Source organism: Harpia harpyja, chromosome 15 (assembly GCF_026419915.1).
Source record: "Harpia harpyja isolate bHarHar1 chromosome 15, bHarHar1 primary haplotype, whole genome shotgun sequence".
Classification (NCBI taxonomy): domain Eukaryota; kingdom Metazoa; phylum Chordata; class Aves; order Accipitriformes; family Accipitridae; genus Harpia; species Harpia harpyja.
In genome coordinates this window covers 2,493,455-2,509,456 of record NC_068954.1, presented here as the reverse complement: position 1 = coordinate 2,509,456, position 16,002 = coordinate 2,493,455, and the positions used below count along the sequence as shown (strand labels likewise).

Here is a 16,002-nt window from a genome sequence, read left to right as displayed (position 1 = left end):
TGTAAAGAAGTCCAAAAAGCAGTTGGTTACTGGGAAAAGCAATAGAGTAGGCAATCTGAGCACAGTAGTTTTCATATATTTTTCCCATTTCCTAAATGTTCAGGGGACTTCAGAAGAAGCTCAGAATACACTAGGTAAAAACTCTAAAGCAGGCACTGGAAAATTACCAAAAATGTGTATCATGAGGTAACGGCACGTTTGTGAGTAAGTGTTGCAAAGCACAGAAATGGAAGTGTGAAAATTTCACCTTGATCTCTGTTTTCATCCCCGCATGTAGAGTTGTAGACTCTGATTTCCATTATTACCAAGTCACATGCATGATTTCCTCTCTGCATAGTGTGTGCAGCACTGAAACCATGCTTTGTCACATCTCCAAGTTCTTCTCAGTTTAGCCCAAACCCCTTTTTTCTGTGCTCAGCACTGCAGCACCAGCACTCTGCAGCTCGAGAAAAGCAATTGTATTTTTACATTGCCTTGGGCATCATCAGCAAAATTGCCAGACTGTCTGTAGGGACAGTTTGTGATATTTTGTGTGCGTGTGCGGTCGTGCCTCTGTGTGTGTGTGCATGTGTTTATATAAAGCAGAAAAGAGCACAGTTTGCTTTTTAGGTGCCAACTTGACCTTGTGGTGGCAGCTGTTCGAAAAGCAAGTATCTCATTGTGAGTTGTAAATTGAACAACTTGTTACGGAGCTACTGAAGGAGACTAAATTTGAAATGCCAAGATTATTATACAACTTTTATCAAGAGAGTGCATCCATCAGTCACAGAGATAAATTGGGCTTTAAACAGCTTTTGAATATACGTGTCCTCTTACTGACAACTGTAGAAAGTTGCCGTAGTGGCGCAGAGAGCCAGATTGGACCTGCTGCTTGCATGGGAAGCAATATGCATGTAAAGGTTTTCATCCCTGTTTTGGAGAAGCTCAGAGGTAATTCTTATCCCTTTATGGAACCACTTAACAGCACCCTCAAGAAGTAGGGCCCAGCTGTGCTGACCCCAGCACTTAGAAATAAACTTGCACGGTGGAACTGAGTAGTGTATTCTAAACCGAAAAGTTGTCACACAGAGCTTTGTCAGAGGTGGGAGAGCCGTGTTGCTGTCCTTTCCTGTCCTGGTGACTAGGAGTATTCACCAGGCCAGTTACAAAGGTGCATCCCCGTGCTGCCAGAAATGTGAGATTCAAGGGGCCAGCAGCCCTGGGTTGGTGGCCTAGTGGGTAGGGCAGCTGGCTGGAAGAGTGCTCCGTTCCCTGGATTGTGATTTTATATTAATTATTGGTAACCAGCTCTGCGATTTTCCTAGGAACAGAAACTCAAGTTGGCGTCTTCTCCAAGACCTTACCCTCTGTTATTTTCTCTGTGGCCCCAGGAATCTTGAACTTCTGGTTGTTTTCAACAGAAGAGGCTTGAGGTTCCCACAGCAAGCCAATGGCTGCAGGGAAGGGAGAGCTGTGAATTCAAACTCTGAGGCTTAGGAATGAAACACATTTTTCATGGCCCGGACAAATTCTTTAACCAGCCCATCTTTAGATGAAGGCTCTTCCTCCTGCCTCCTTGGAGGGAGGAGGGAGCCATTCGTCTTAACCAGGTGAAGCTAGTTGGTGCCAGAGTGAAAGAAAAAGGAACCTGTTTCATGGAGACACACACCTTGGTGTTTCAGCCAGTATCTTTGTTCAGAGCAGAGACAGAGCTGCAGACATAGCCCTTTCCGTAGCATTTTCCACTTATCACTAATGCTCCCTGTCTCTGGCCCATGCAGCATTCTTGCTGCTGTGGATATAGGTACTTATCTTTCCTCTTTGCAGAGTTTTTGGGTGCATAATGAAGCAATGGCAAATTCTGGTCCTGGAGCCAGAGGCTTAACTTTCAGCCCCCAGATGGCTTTGAAAACATCGTTCGTAATCTCCTCATTCCTCTCTTCACATCCTGTTTACAGATGGGATAGTTTAGACTTACCCATGTAAGAGGGATAATATAACACATTGCTGGAATGTTTTCTAATATCTCACATTCTAGAAAAATGTAAAGTATTGCTATTCATATTCACAAATATTTTGATGGTATAGTTTGTATGTGACCCAGAGAAAACCTAGGCAATAAACCCACTATGCTGCATTTAATAACTCTGATACAAAAGGTGTCTTTGACCACCAGTTGTTGTTGAGAGCAGCGTGTAATAGGCACTGACTGCTAAAAGGAGTTAAGCACCCAAATGCATGTGAAAAATCCTACTACAGAGTCTGTGCATTTCCCTAGACTCCATAAAACCTTTCAATATTCAGCCATAAAAATCTCCCTTGAGCATGTAGGTGGGGCAAAAAGACCCTTAATGTGCTAAATCCATACCCTATCAAAGCTTGTCAATAAATTGAAGTCAAGGAATTGATTATGGCAGGGCATAATATATGTGTTTTCAGGCTCTTCCACAGCTTTTTATGTAATGCCTTGATGCATAATGTTACTGCTGCTGCACTGCAATTAACATCAGTAGATGGTTTTACTCCATGACCACAGATGAAATCCTAGTGAGGCAGCAATTGCTCAGTGAGCTGGACAAAATATTTCCATTTTCCCATAAGGTACAGCATTTTTGTAATTCATTCTGCCAAAAGAACAAAGTATATGCTCTGTACTTGCTTTTGCTGTTGTACTCAGATCTGTCTCAATTACAGAGTAAACCTATTTTTCTTTTTTCTTTTCCTCATTTTTCTCTAGTCCCATGCTGTCTACAATTCACAGAGATTTTAAATTGTTCTTGTTATATTGAAAGGACAGAAATATTTAGAGCTTTTAAAAAGGAGAAACACTCCACCACACACTTCTAACTTTGAGGGCTGTTTGAAACAACCACATCTTCAGCCTTTCATCTAGAGCACTGAAAACTGAGTACAGAACAGTTTACCATGTGTAGTGCTTTCAGCTGAGCCCTGTGAACTGTTGTCCTTCCCCTCTGGTGGACAGCTAATAGATGGAGCAGGGTTTATTTTGATGGTAAGGTGTTTTGTGTCACTCATTTATCCTCATGTGCCAGTGCAAGGCCGCCCTCTCGTGTCAAGAGTTTTGCATGTGCTCAGTCTGTTATGTGCCCCCCCCCCACGCCCCCCCAGCTAATGGAGTATAATCGTTCGTTCCACTAAGCCTGGAGAAGGCAGTAAATAAATGTATTTAATGATCAGAAGTGTTCCTCCCAATTCATATGCATAATGTGTTCTGCTTATTCATGCAATAGCTTCTTTCTATACCTTATGTAATATTTGGATTAAAGGAATTATATTAAAAACTTTAAATATGAACCCTGCTAATTGATTTTTACTTTCTCGCTCCTTTAGCTATGACTGTCCGGAATGGAGGAAATGTGCTGGTTCCCTGTTACCCCTCTGGAGTAATATACGATCTGCTGGAGTGCCTGTATCAGTATATTGACTCTGCCGGACTCTCCAATGTCCCTTTTTATTTCATCTCACCTGTTGCCAACAGCTCCCTTGAGTTCTCCCAGATCTTTGCTGAATGGTAGGTATTAAAGGGCTGCTTCATAAGCCTCAATTCACGCACTCAGCTATGGTAAATAGATATATGCAGGTTATCTCTGCTTGACATATTCTAATATATACTTGATTTGAATTGTGAACACGTTTCTTGAGTCACAAGGGTGTGCGTGCGTGTGTAAGTAGATGTTCTATAATTAGGGAAGCGTCACTTCCTATATAACGTACAAACTCAATCTGTGCTTTTTGGTACTTGCACTGATGATTAAATTATGCACCTGACTTGAGTGAATTTTAGCTGTGCCTGTTTGCACGTCTTATCCAGTGCCCCCAAAACTATATGATGGTCTCCCTGTATAAGCAAAATAGATTTTTCAGGCTTAATTTTGCTGAGCCAGCAATGTATTTTCATGGCCAAAAAAAAAGCCAACAGTATCCTGGGCTGCATTAGGCAGAGCACTGCCAGCAGGTCAGGGAAGGAGATCCTTCTCTGCTCCGCACTGGTGAGGCTACATGGAGAGTGCTGTGTCTGGTTCTGGGCTCCCCAGTACAAGAAGGATATGAGCTTACTGGAGCAAGGCCAGCACAGGGCCACAAAGATGAGGAGAGGCTGAGAGAGCTGGGACTCTTCAGCCTGGAGAACAGAAGGCTTGAGGGGGATCTTATCAATCTATAGAAATACCTGATGGGAAGAAGTGAGGATGAGGGAGCCAGACTCTTCTCAGTAGGACCCACTGACAGAACAAGAGGCACAAATTAAAACACATGAAATTCCATCTGAACAAAAGAAACACACTTTTTTACTGTGAGGGTGGTCAAACACTGGAACAGGTTGTGCAGAGAGGTTGTGGAGTCTCTATGTATGGAGTCACCAAAACCCAACTGGATGCAGTCCTGGATGACCTGCTCTAGCTGACGATGCTTGAGCAGGGGCTTGGACTAAATGATCGCAAGAGGTCCCTTCCAGTCTCAACCATTCTGTGATTCTGAGCCATGCAAAGGAGAACCCAAACACTTGTAACTGTTCCTAAATTCTTACAAATGGAGACGTGCTCTAGATTATTAAATAGAGTAAGTTAACTTTTCCTTCCTTTTTTCCGCTCCAGATTTTTTAAGTCTGGAGTTCAGGAATGAAGAGAGAGGTCCTGGAAATCTTATGTGAATTGATCCCTTAGGAGAACTGTAAAGAGGATTGAAATCTGGTGAATTTTAATCACGTTACTCTACACAACAGTAGGAAAATCAAGCCTAGGTGTTCTGGCCAAACTTCAATGTACTCACCAGGATGTTTTGGCTCACATAGTTTATAGTCAAAAAATTGTTTGGTTTGTACTTACATGGTGATTTCATTTCAGTAGCAGTGGAGGTGGTAGCTGCATAGTTCGTTCTTGTTACAATAATACTGTCAAAGTAGCAGGGATGTTGCTTGTGCCAGTTGGGTTGTTGTCTGCTGTGTCTAGCCAGGTCATTCAGACACCCGAGTGTTCAGACACCATTTTTTTGAGTTCTACTTGCTGTAGTGGCTTATATTCAAAAGTCAAAACTAACATTAGCTAATCTCCAAACACTTTTGTGTAAGGTGAATGTTTCACTTATGTGAAAATGGAGGCAGAGGTTGAACATCTGTAAAATAGAGGTTTGGGGTCAGAACTGGGGTTGAAATTCAGGGATTCCAGCCTTCCTATTCTACTATTTAGTCAGCTGAAAGAAATGTCCTGCTCTTAAGTATCTCTTACATTTTATCAAATTTAGTTTGACCCAGGCTTATTGCTTTTTAATAAAGTGAAGAAAATACGAGATGGGTAGTGTTTCCCAGAAAAAGCCACCAGGACAGTGTCACTACAGATAATTGTAACATCACACAGACCTCTGACAAATATCTTTTCTTAACTCCTGTAATAGGATGAATCAGGAGTCTGGCTAGAGCTAATCAACAACTTTCAATATTTATGTTTTAAAAATAAATGATTGATGTAAAACAACAGGTAACAGTGAGCATAATGCTATGGTCAGGGGCTGTTTACCGACATTGTAGCTGCAATAATAAAATGCATAGGGGAATTAGATTATAATGAACAAAAGGACCAAGTCACTGCTGAGAAATGGGATGAAGCAAGTGGAATTTTTCTGTTGACAAGTGATTTGGCTTTGCAAAAACTGCTGAGGTCTGGACTATGAAATGATGTGGATGTTGAGTTACAAATTTGTCTTCAACAGCAAAGGAGTTCTGTTACATACTGTCTACAAAATTACTTTCAGCTGTCTTGCATCTTCTCTCGCTATGACTGAGTTGTCCTGTCCTGTAGGTGTTGGTCCTCAGAACAGAAAGGCTGGAGGCAACAAAACAAATTGGTGATTTTGCACCTGATGCCACAGATAGGAAGTGGCTTTCTCCAGAAAAAGTTTAACAGTAGATGGCAGCAGATAACTGCAGGATGTTCTGCACCTCTCTGACCCAGCTGATTTTCCTTTTCTTTTAAAGGTTGTGTCATAACAAACAAACAAAGGTATATCTTCCAGAACCTCCTTTTCCCCATGCTGAGGTAAGGAAACCATGGTCTTACTGTTTGCTAAGATCACAGAGTGAGAGGGTTTCTGGAACAGTCCTGTGTGGCTGTTGTTTTTATGATGAATGCTTCTGCAGCTTTTTAATAGTTTTGTGTCATTATTCATACAAGTTTGTGGGGGTTTTTTTTCCTTTGCTTTCTGTGATTAATTTGGGAGTGTGGGGGAGGAATGAATGATGGTGTTCCCTCAACTCAAAAATTATCATGATGTTTATTTCAGCGTATAACTTACATATGCTCGCCTGTTTTACTTCTTCCCCCGCAGAAGGCTATCTGGCATACACATGGTTGAATGTTTGCTCTTATCAGACTGCAACCACGAATATTCCCTTTGTCCAAGCAGTTTATTTCAAAGTCTGTAAAACTAAGAGCTTGTTATCAGAGACAGCTTAGTCATCCCAGCTCCTACCTCCCTAGCTGAAATAGGCACCATGTTGTCTGCTGCAGGAGAAATGGTATCTTGAAAGAGAGGTTTGATATAAAAAAGTTAAAGCTGCAGCACTGAGTGCTGTCACTGGCAATTTTAAATGAAATTACTTGAGCTAGCATCTTAGTGAAGCAAAGAGGAATCAGATTCCTATCTTTGGGGGGAATCTCCCTGCAACATATGTTGAGGGGATATTCCCTGCAACAAAATAATTTGAGGGGAAGTTTTAGCCAGCCAAACATTAAATAAATGTGGTATAACTCATGCCTTCAGATTTATCTCACATATCAGGAAAGGAAATCTTTCTTTCTCCACTGGGAACAGGTAGATTTCCCACTGAAGTAAATGAGGGGCAGGCTGGGAAAGGAAGAAATGGGACTGAGAAATAATTTTGGCTAAATCCTACTCCTGTGAGACAGTGAGCCATTTGGGGCATGCAGTCTCAGAAAACTGACTCTTTTAGTTCCTGTGGTCAGAACTGTTTGATGAGATGTGCAAAGTGGCCATTGCAGGTTTAAGAGTCCAGGGATTAAAAGCTTTTTCAGGCATTGTTGTTTTTTTTTTTTTCCCTCTGAGATATCTCGTCCAGGGACTTGTTCTGGAAATTGCTATTGCCCATCATATATGTCATCTGTAGGTGCTTCAAAGGCATTTTTGGAAGTAGGATCTGACCAGAAGCCCTCGCTCTTTCCAGATGCTTGGAATGCATTTCAGGCAGGATGCACAGTGAATTATGTACAATCTGTTACCAAGAATAATGCAGACTGCAGGGCAAGTCACCTATTCACCACTGGTTTTGTAACCAAAAAATTCATTCACCCCGATAAATCAATTCCAAAGCCTGATCTCTGCGTACAAGTCTGTAGCCATGCTGCTGGCTATGCTTTCTGATTCCCCATGCCTCTCTGCTTTCTGGGGTGTCCTTGTTGATCCACTGTGTCACTGGTTTCATTGACAGCCTATATTCTACCAAAGACATTGCTTCAAAATTTTAGTTCACAATATGCACTGGAACTGGCAGGTTTAAGTGAAAGTGCTTCCAAAAAAGAGAAGCCAAACATGCAGCTGTCGAAGACTGGATTAATTAATCCATTTTATATGATGGGTATTTGTGTTTATAGACTGATAACTGTCTCCTCTAATTTTTAGGATATTTTATATTCTCCAGAGGCCTGTTGATAATGAGATTTTGTCAAATTATTGTTTAGCTGTTTAGACATTCCTCTGTGCTTCATGTGTAGATCAAGGTAATTATCCAGGAAAGAACTCACAGCAGTAGATAACAGATCAGTTTCCTTGTGACAAAATGCACTGCACAGAGGGAGTAATGTGCTTGTTACAGGTACAGGCTTTGGTTGACAAGGCCAAATCATAGAGGTTATGACCCACAAAGCTAGGGACATTTTATCATGAGATGCACAAACAGCTTTATCTAGATCCATGGATATCACTGATAGGAAGCCATTCTTAGGCTTCTTGCATTTTTGCCTAAGGGTTGCCTTAAATGTGCTAAATGACAGGGTGTACTCTGTATGCACATCCCTGTGGCTCCCAAACTATGAAATGGCTGTAGCCTTTAGGCATTTCAGACTGAGCTGCCATCTGAAGTAAGTACTGCACATTTCATAGTAAGTTGTCTAACACAGCTTAGATTGTGTGTTTGGGTGCTCACTTAGAGCTGCTGTATAAACACTGGAAAGTGGAGTAGACACTGGGAAGCAGAGCAACCTGCACTACCCCCACCCGGTGATGGGCTAAACGGGTCTTTTTGTTGTTGATTCCTGGTACATACTGGCTGTTTTGCAAAACCAGTTTGTATGGTGGGAGGCAGCGGCCCTAGGCATACAGCAACACTCTTTCAAAAGCCTGGCTTAATAGCAAAACCAAGACAAAGTAATACCCAGGTAAAGAAAGGCTGAGGCTGCTATTTCATTTGGTGCTTTTCCTACGGTCGTAAATCACTGAAGTTTAGACACGCTTGAGAATATCTGATCAGATTGCTCCTTTCTGTTCTGTAAGATGCATTATTTGGTTTAGTTTGGTTTTAAACAATCAAAGCGTATTGAGATTTATATAGATGACTGACATGTAAGACACCCTTGCTCACCAACACAGCACCAAGATGTTCATGTCAGGTACCCAGTGCTCAGCACATGCCTTTGATTCCTTATTGCTGTCCTGTGAGGGACAGCTACTGTCATCCTTTTGCTCATGTAATTCTCACTGCCTTGGGCTGCATTCCAGTTTTAGTGGTACCTACAGCTGGTTATGGTTTAATGCTATCATAATGCTTACTTTTTCTAAGGCATGGGAGAGGAGCTGGGTTTCTTTTTCATCTATGAAATACAGAGTTGGAACAAACAGTGTAAACAGAAGGGGGGCAAAATCTTACAGCTGACTCTATATATGTAACTCATATAATGTGAAACATCTATATAAACTCTTTTCAGTACAATCTTTAACAAACGTATTATTTATTCCCTGGCAGAAACGCTGTTATGCCTATGCAAAGAGTATCCACAGTAGGCTTAGCTACTATGATGCTTTGGTGTAATTTTACCAAGCAAAATGGTCTTAATGCAGACCTGGCCTGAATAACCTGTCCATGGCCGTACCATCAGTCTAGGAGGGAGCAAGGATTTGAACTCAAGGCTTCCAGTTACTAAGTTAGAGCCTTAGTCAGCAGCCAGCCTTTTTGTCTTAGGTAAACACCCTTTCTAAATCTGTGACTCCACAACCTCACAATCAGGAACTCTGCTTACTAGCACTTAAGGGAATTTTTAATGAGCATCAGAAACAGACATTGAATGATCATTTCTATTGGATAGGTTGTTAGTGGAGAATTGCCTTATTTTTTTCAAAGTAATGGTAGGCTTGTGCAATGTAACCTGTACGGAAATTGCCCATCATGAAAAGATGTGCTTAGCTGCTCAATTGTTGGAAGAAAATAGGGAATTACTCAGACATGCCTCTTAGTTATTAGCAAGCGTTAATAACATGCCTGGCATGATACATCAGAAAGGGACAGGCCAGGAAATAAGCTCCTAATTATCTACGGAACAAGTCGAGCCCAGCATACTGTCTGGTCCTGAAATTCGATGTTCCTGTGAGTTGTATAAACAGCAAGATTTAAAAACAAACAAGGCAAAAAATCCCCCAAATTGTTGATGTAGTGTCTTGTAGCAATGAGTTTCAGTGGTGCCTGGTGCCTAGTATAAAAGAGCATTTACTTCCTTTAATCAGTTATGAGTGTATTTTCCATTTCACTTAACTATCCCTTTATTATTGTTACAAGAGGATAAGTAAAAGTATCTTCATCTTCTCTACAATTATTATTTTTATTTTGTCTTACTCTTTTCTCTATACTAAGTTGTTTGAAGCTTTTTCATTCTCTTTGCATGGAAATTTTCCATGTGTTTGATTTATGTCACCTGTTTAGAACTCATTCCTTGTTCTGCTGTGCCGAATAAAACCAGAAGCACTGTTCAACTCTGCAGAGAACCCAAAACACTTCTTCTCCCTCCTTGTTACTTCTGCTTTAATGTGGTAGTAGGTGTTCATGATATTTCCTCCCTCACAATCACTGAGTACAATTTTTCTGGGGTGGCAGTTTGTTTCCTAATATCCACTCCAAGTGAACAGGGAATATACTTTCCCTCTGTTATGAGCAAGGAATGTGGGCTAAAGTGCTTCAGGTTTGTAGGGATGGATTTGGACATCAATTCCTACTAAAGTTAATATGAATGGAGTGTCCAGATTCTTGCACAAGCTTTTGAAGTCTCATCTGCAGCCTTTTAGCAGTGCACAAGCTAAAAGAGCTTCTTTTTAAAGGCATTTAAAATGATCGCTGGGGTAAGAGTTGCTGTGACTCTGTTGAAGGGAGTTAGGATCTGGAGCCGGACTGCTCTACATTCCAGCCAGTGATTTCTCAGGAGGACAACTGGGGAATTGGAGTGGAGAAATGGTCAGTTAGGGAAGGGATGGGTTGCTCTGTGGCTGGGTCTCCCCTAAGGTTAAACAAAAGTGGCAATTCAGTTTTTTACCAGCTGTCGTTGTGATGGGGAAGAGAGGAGAAGGAGCTCAAACTGAAGTAACATTGGAAGCTTCTGCAGAGTTAAAAACTGGAGTTTCTAAATGCCTGTGAATACAGCAGGCTGGCCGAGGGAGGTGATGGCTTTCACTTCCAAGACACTGTACCAATTATATTCTAGGATCAACTGTCTAAATAGGCTTAGATTTAAGCTCCACAATGCCTAGCTGAAATGCTGTGTAGCATAAATCAGTAATTTGTTTTGTTTAGAAATGTTATTCTGGTATCCCAGAACCGACTTGTGGTGTTTTACCAAATTACTTGAGCACATGGGAATGTCCCATCCTAACACAACCACAGCTGAGGAATTAGCCATCTCCCCGACCATTTTAACAGGAACCATGGATTGCACACTCTGCACCATCCCTTTTGTGGAGGTAGAGACTTTATAAATGAATAGCTGAATTGTTCTAGCAAGGCAAAATGAGAAGCTTTCAGTTCTTTTCCTTTCTGCTCAATCTTTACATAGATGGTTTCAGGGAATAAGATAAGTGAATCCAGACCTCTCTACATGTCTGTAACAGAAAAATTTGAGAGGTAATTTATATTGATCAGTATTTGCTAGTGGAGGAAGAATTTGGATTTACTGTCCTCTTATTAAGGATTCTGTTAGCAACATCTAAGAGAAATGGCTATGAAAAGCCTCTTTTTCTGACTCAAAAAATAGCCAGGGTGGGAGTAATATTGATTCTGTGCCCTTAAATACTAGCATTTGTCGTCTTTGTCTTTGATTTCCTCCTCTATATACCAGTTTCTGCCTAACACATTCAAAGCAATAAATACCTGGAACCAGGTGATTGTATAGTATTATGTTTTGTCTTATAGTATTATATAGAATTAGGCCCCTGTTAGTGTTGGTCTTACAAAGGGGACGAGGGAGGTGAAGTAATAAACGTATCACTCATTCACTGATAAGAACCACATCTGTTAAGAATTCTGGGTACAGAACACAGACACACAAACACACACAGAGTAAATAGCAGTGTATTTTGGCTTACTTCAGTAAAGGGTACACAAAGGCTCTGGAGATTTATCCTGTTTATAGCAGCAGTTGCTGACCCTGTAAATCAAGTCTACCACTTTGAAGGGAAGCATAACCATTTGGGATTTAAAAAAAACACAGCTCTCCTCAGTCTTAGTTCAGTACTTTACCATCCTCTCTCTCTTAAGCTTTCAGTCAATAATGGTTGTTTCTGTAGAAGGATGCTCTGAGTATTGTTTCTGGTTTCCAGAAACCAGTGCTGTTTGAAAAATATTGGTTGGCTAAATGCCAGGCATTGGTTTTGGCCCAGGCTTGGTACAGGTTGGAGATCTGAACATGACACAGTAATGACTGTTGTGCTTATACAACCCATCTCATCTGTAGATCTATAAAAGACCTGTATAAATCATTACAAATTTAGTCCCCTTAATGATTTGTGAAATTTTGTTGGACCTGTTTTGCAAGTTCAGTTCCATATATTTTTGATTGGGTAATTAGAAAAGACTTTGCTCTAGACACTAAAATCTACCAGCTGCTTTATCACTGGAGTGAGTAGAATGCCTCTAAACTTGTTTTTGTAGCCTTTCACCCCTATGTCCAGCTGTGAGAATCGGAGATTGTGAGCTAAGGTATGGAGCTTCAGTAGACTTATCAGAAAAGATCTTCCAAGATGGGAAGATTAAAAAAAAAAATCACAGCACCTCAGGACATGGTGCTGAGGATTCAATATGTGTCCCTTTTCCCTCCTGAGTTAGAACCTCAGTTAGAAGCAGTGTACCCCAGTGTTATGCTAGATGTTTTGTTGCTGGAAATAAAAAAGAAATAATTAAAAAGAATAACACAGACAAAACCCAAGGTCCTGAAAACTGGATTAGAGATCCTGTGTCTCTTTACAAAGTAATAGGAAGGCATTTGAAGCTTCCATAATGTTTTGAAGAGAATACAGGTTTTATGTTTATCAACAATGAACATTTGTATAGGTATAGCAGTGAAATAGGCTGTTGAGAATGCTTTTGCACATAGAGTGCTGCTGTCACATCTTAGCAAAGATTTGAATGCTACTGTATACAAATATATATAATCCTAAGGAACCTGTGAAACAGGATGCTGGAAGAACAGTTTGTGATTTCAGAAGTGTGTTACATAAATGCTATCTGTAGATATGTCTTTCACTTCGCTATCTGCTGGTCCCTGACAAAGTTTTGCACTGGAATGTCACATATCGCATTTAATATTTGAAGTAGAAATTGTCCCCTTCTTCCTGTTTACCCAATTGAAACTGCTTTTGCAACTTCAGTTTTGAGGCTTTTGGCTTCCCTCAAAAAAAAAAAAGGGGGGGGGGAAAGCTTCATGGGACCATTTCCTAGCCATTCTTTTAAATGTCAGTATTTTATGGGATCAAATTTGTTTTGCCCATTGTCTGCTAAACTGCAGTTTTTATTACTGAAGCTAAGTTTAGATTCTAAATATTGCACTCCAGATGTGTTAATCAGAAATCTTTACCAGTCTTAATTGCAGAAATGTTTTCAAGATTCAGTGCATATTAACCGCCAGAGCCATTATTGGATGTTTTTTTCACATTTCCCTCTTGAAGATTGAATAGGAATTTGATATTACTAGTAAGCTGCAGAAAGTGTAGTCCCCTAGCTACTTCCTCCATGATCCAAGGATCCACATGGAAATAACAGGCTGTGTCCACCTACAGTTTCCATCTTAGGTCAAACCCCAGAAAGAATGATACCAATCCCATTCTATTCCAGCCATCTAGCTATTGCACAGCAGTTATAAACAGGATGTGTGGGAAGTCAAATGCAAAATGGCAACAAAATATTTGTGGTTAGGAACTTGAAGGAGACCAAACTTGAGGAAGCAAGGGAGAAAGATATAAATATTGGCACCTATGTGCAGCCAACTTTCTGTTATTGAAAGGGTATTGAGGGTAAGTTTGCACATTGTCTGTTCTAGCACCAAAGCATATCTTTAGGCAGTGACAGCTAGAAGTTGAGTAGGGTCGATACTTTTGTTCAGTGATGCTAAATTCAATTAAGAACCTAATTGTGTAATAACCTTAAGTTCTGAAGTGCTTTGTTGTGCGTAAGTTGCTAAGAGGCTTACAGAAGCATCAGAATTCTCAGCTTTCTGTTCCTTTCCATGTAGGCACACTACCTTGAGTTAGATCTCCCATGGTAAAAAGTAACAAATAGAAGAGAATCTGAAAAGATGAATTACAGCTTTGAGAGACCAGAAGAGTTGCTTATTGTGACGTTCTTTCTTGATTCCTCTTTTGAAAATCAAATGTGTTACAATGAAGAGGAACATCCTGAGTGGCAGAGCTTTCTGCTAGAAAAGCATCATGCACACATCGTGTTATGACATGTAGTGAAGAGCATGCTGTTTGCTAATTAGTCGTATCGTCTGGGGTTTCACGGCACAACAGCTGCAGAAACATGTTGCTGAACTTTGCATATGGGAATTCTGTATTTTGAGCAACCTTGCAATGCCTGGCAGGAGACAGCAAAGTATGGAGAGATCTTTGAACAGTCCCACCTCCTTTAAAAACTGGCTGACAAAAGAAGTACTGTTCCCCTCTTTCACACTCTTTTATTTCCATGTATGTTCCTAGATGTTCAGTGTGTGATTTCATTGTCTTAAATTGCATACTTTTTAAGAAAACTGTATTTACAGTTATATTCAGGCTGGGGGTGGAAGCATATACCTTCCAAGAAAATACTTGCAAAATATTGCATGAAAATGCTTAGCAGATTAGTCTATTAAATTGCTTTTTAAGTTGAACGTTGCTTTGCAGATTAGAAAACAGTGGCAGGAGACATAAAGCAAAATTCTTCTTCAAAAAGTGTCTTGTTAAATAAAATTCCCCATCTTAGTAAAGAAATCTGTTCCATATGCATAGTTGTTACGCTCTGTTTGCCAGCTCTAGTGACGAGTACTTCTTATTGCTCTTAGTTCATTGTTATTACTAGTTTCAGCAATAGTTAAGGAAGGGCAAGTCAGTCTGTTCTTTCGTATGTTTTTTCAGAAGACTTGACTTTGTGCGAACCCGTTATACCAATGAAACTCATAGCAACATACTGCTGAAGGCAAAATTACCTGGTACTACTGTGATGCAAGAAAACCAGGTTAAACATCAGTGCCCAGAGGTCTTTGTAGACACGGCAAATAGGAAACTGTAGCTTATTTTGAATTTGGCAGCTGAGCACTCTGTTCACTCCAGGAAACTCTAAGCAGGGAGTATTTGCAGTTTCCTCTCAGTTACCGTACTGCTGGTACCAAAGAAATGAGAGTAAGGACTTGGAGGCACCTGGCCCCATACTCTGACTTCCTTTTCATAACATTTAGGACAGTCATGACTAACTCCGTTGGAAAATCTAGGGGATATGCAGGAAGGGACTCTGTGATGAATTAGAAATGAACTGTAGAATATTTATAATCTCATGTAAATAGACACACTGAACTACAGAGCACAGAGGCATGAAAAGTTTGTAATGTCTGGATTTTTGTTTTTATTTCAGCTCATTCAGACAAACAAATTGAAACATTATCCCAGCATCCATGGAGACTTCAGCAATGACTTCAAGCAGCCATGTGTTGTGTTTACTGGACATCCCTCTCTTAGATTTGGGGATGTGGTTCATTTCATGGAGTTATGGGGAAAATCTAGTTTGAACACTGTTATATTCACAGGTAAGTAAAATGCAGATATCATTATCAAATTAACAATAGGTTGTGCGCTCTGGTTAAGTGTGGCCACATCCTAGGGGCTTTACTCATTTGGTCTGGGGCAGAAGTTTCTGACTTCAGTAAGAGCTCATCTAAATTAAGACCCCAGGATTGACTGTAGGGGCAAATGTAATTACTGTGCCATTTAATTCATTTTAGCCCTGCAGAGCCAACCTTTGCCATGCACAGTCCATTCCTGCCATTTCTAAGCAAAATCTTTGTTATGCACAGCAGTAAAATGCCTACAGGAAATTAATTTTTGGATTAAAAGCAGCTGCCTGCAAGTTAAACGCAGGCAAGACCTAATTGATGCTGGTCAGAAAGGAGAAACACTTCTTCTCTATATTCCATTGGAATCACAAACCTTTCCTCATCCCTTCTCCTGCCCTTTCATCAAAACCTCAGGTAACCAGACAGTCTGTTTCTAAAGATGTTTCTGTCATCTCTGCTGTTTCAGAAATGTGCACCCCATACAGACCTGGCAGTAGTGATCTATGCCATTGCTGCCTTTTGGCTGAGCTTTTTTTTTCAGACGCTTTTTGGCTGACAGACACATTTGTACCTGAAGCTGAAGGTACAGCTCTAGCTAATACCCAGGGGAGCTGTTTCCTCTCTCAATGACTCAGGCTGCTAGGGGCACAACAGGTCTTTTAAATTCCTCCACTTCTCCCAGTCTGCTTCTAGTGCTGAGCCTCCTTTTAATGGATTTAAT

At 40.6% G+C, this 16,002-nt stretch overlaps 1 protein-coding gene across 3 annotated transcripts in view; it reads left to right on the top strand.

Moving 5' to 3' along the window:
• Positions 1-16,002, top strand: part of INTS9 (integrator complex subunit 9) — a 71,111-nt gene that overhangs the window by 31,379 nt on the left and 23,730 nt on the right. For all 3 annotated transcript variants that reach the window (XM_052809921.1, XM_052809922.1, XM_052809923.1), the window contains exons 10-12: positions 3,331-3,511; positions 5,969-6,029; positions 15,083-15,254. In XM_052809921.1, coding sequence (XP_052665881.1) covers positions 3,331-3,511; positions 5,969-6,029; positions 15,083-15,254 — 414 coding nt within the window. The remainder of the gene's footprint in view (positions 1-3,330; positions 3,512-5,968; positions 6,030-15,082; positions 15,255-16,002) is intronic.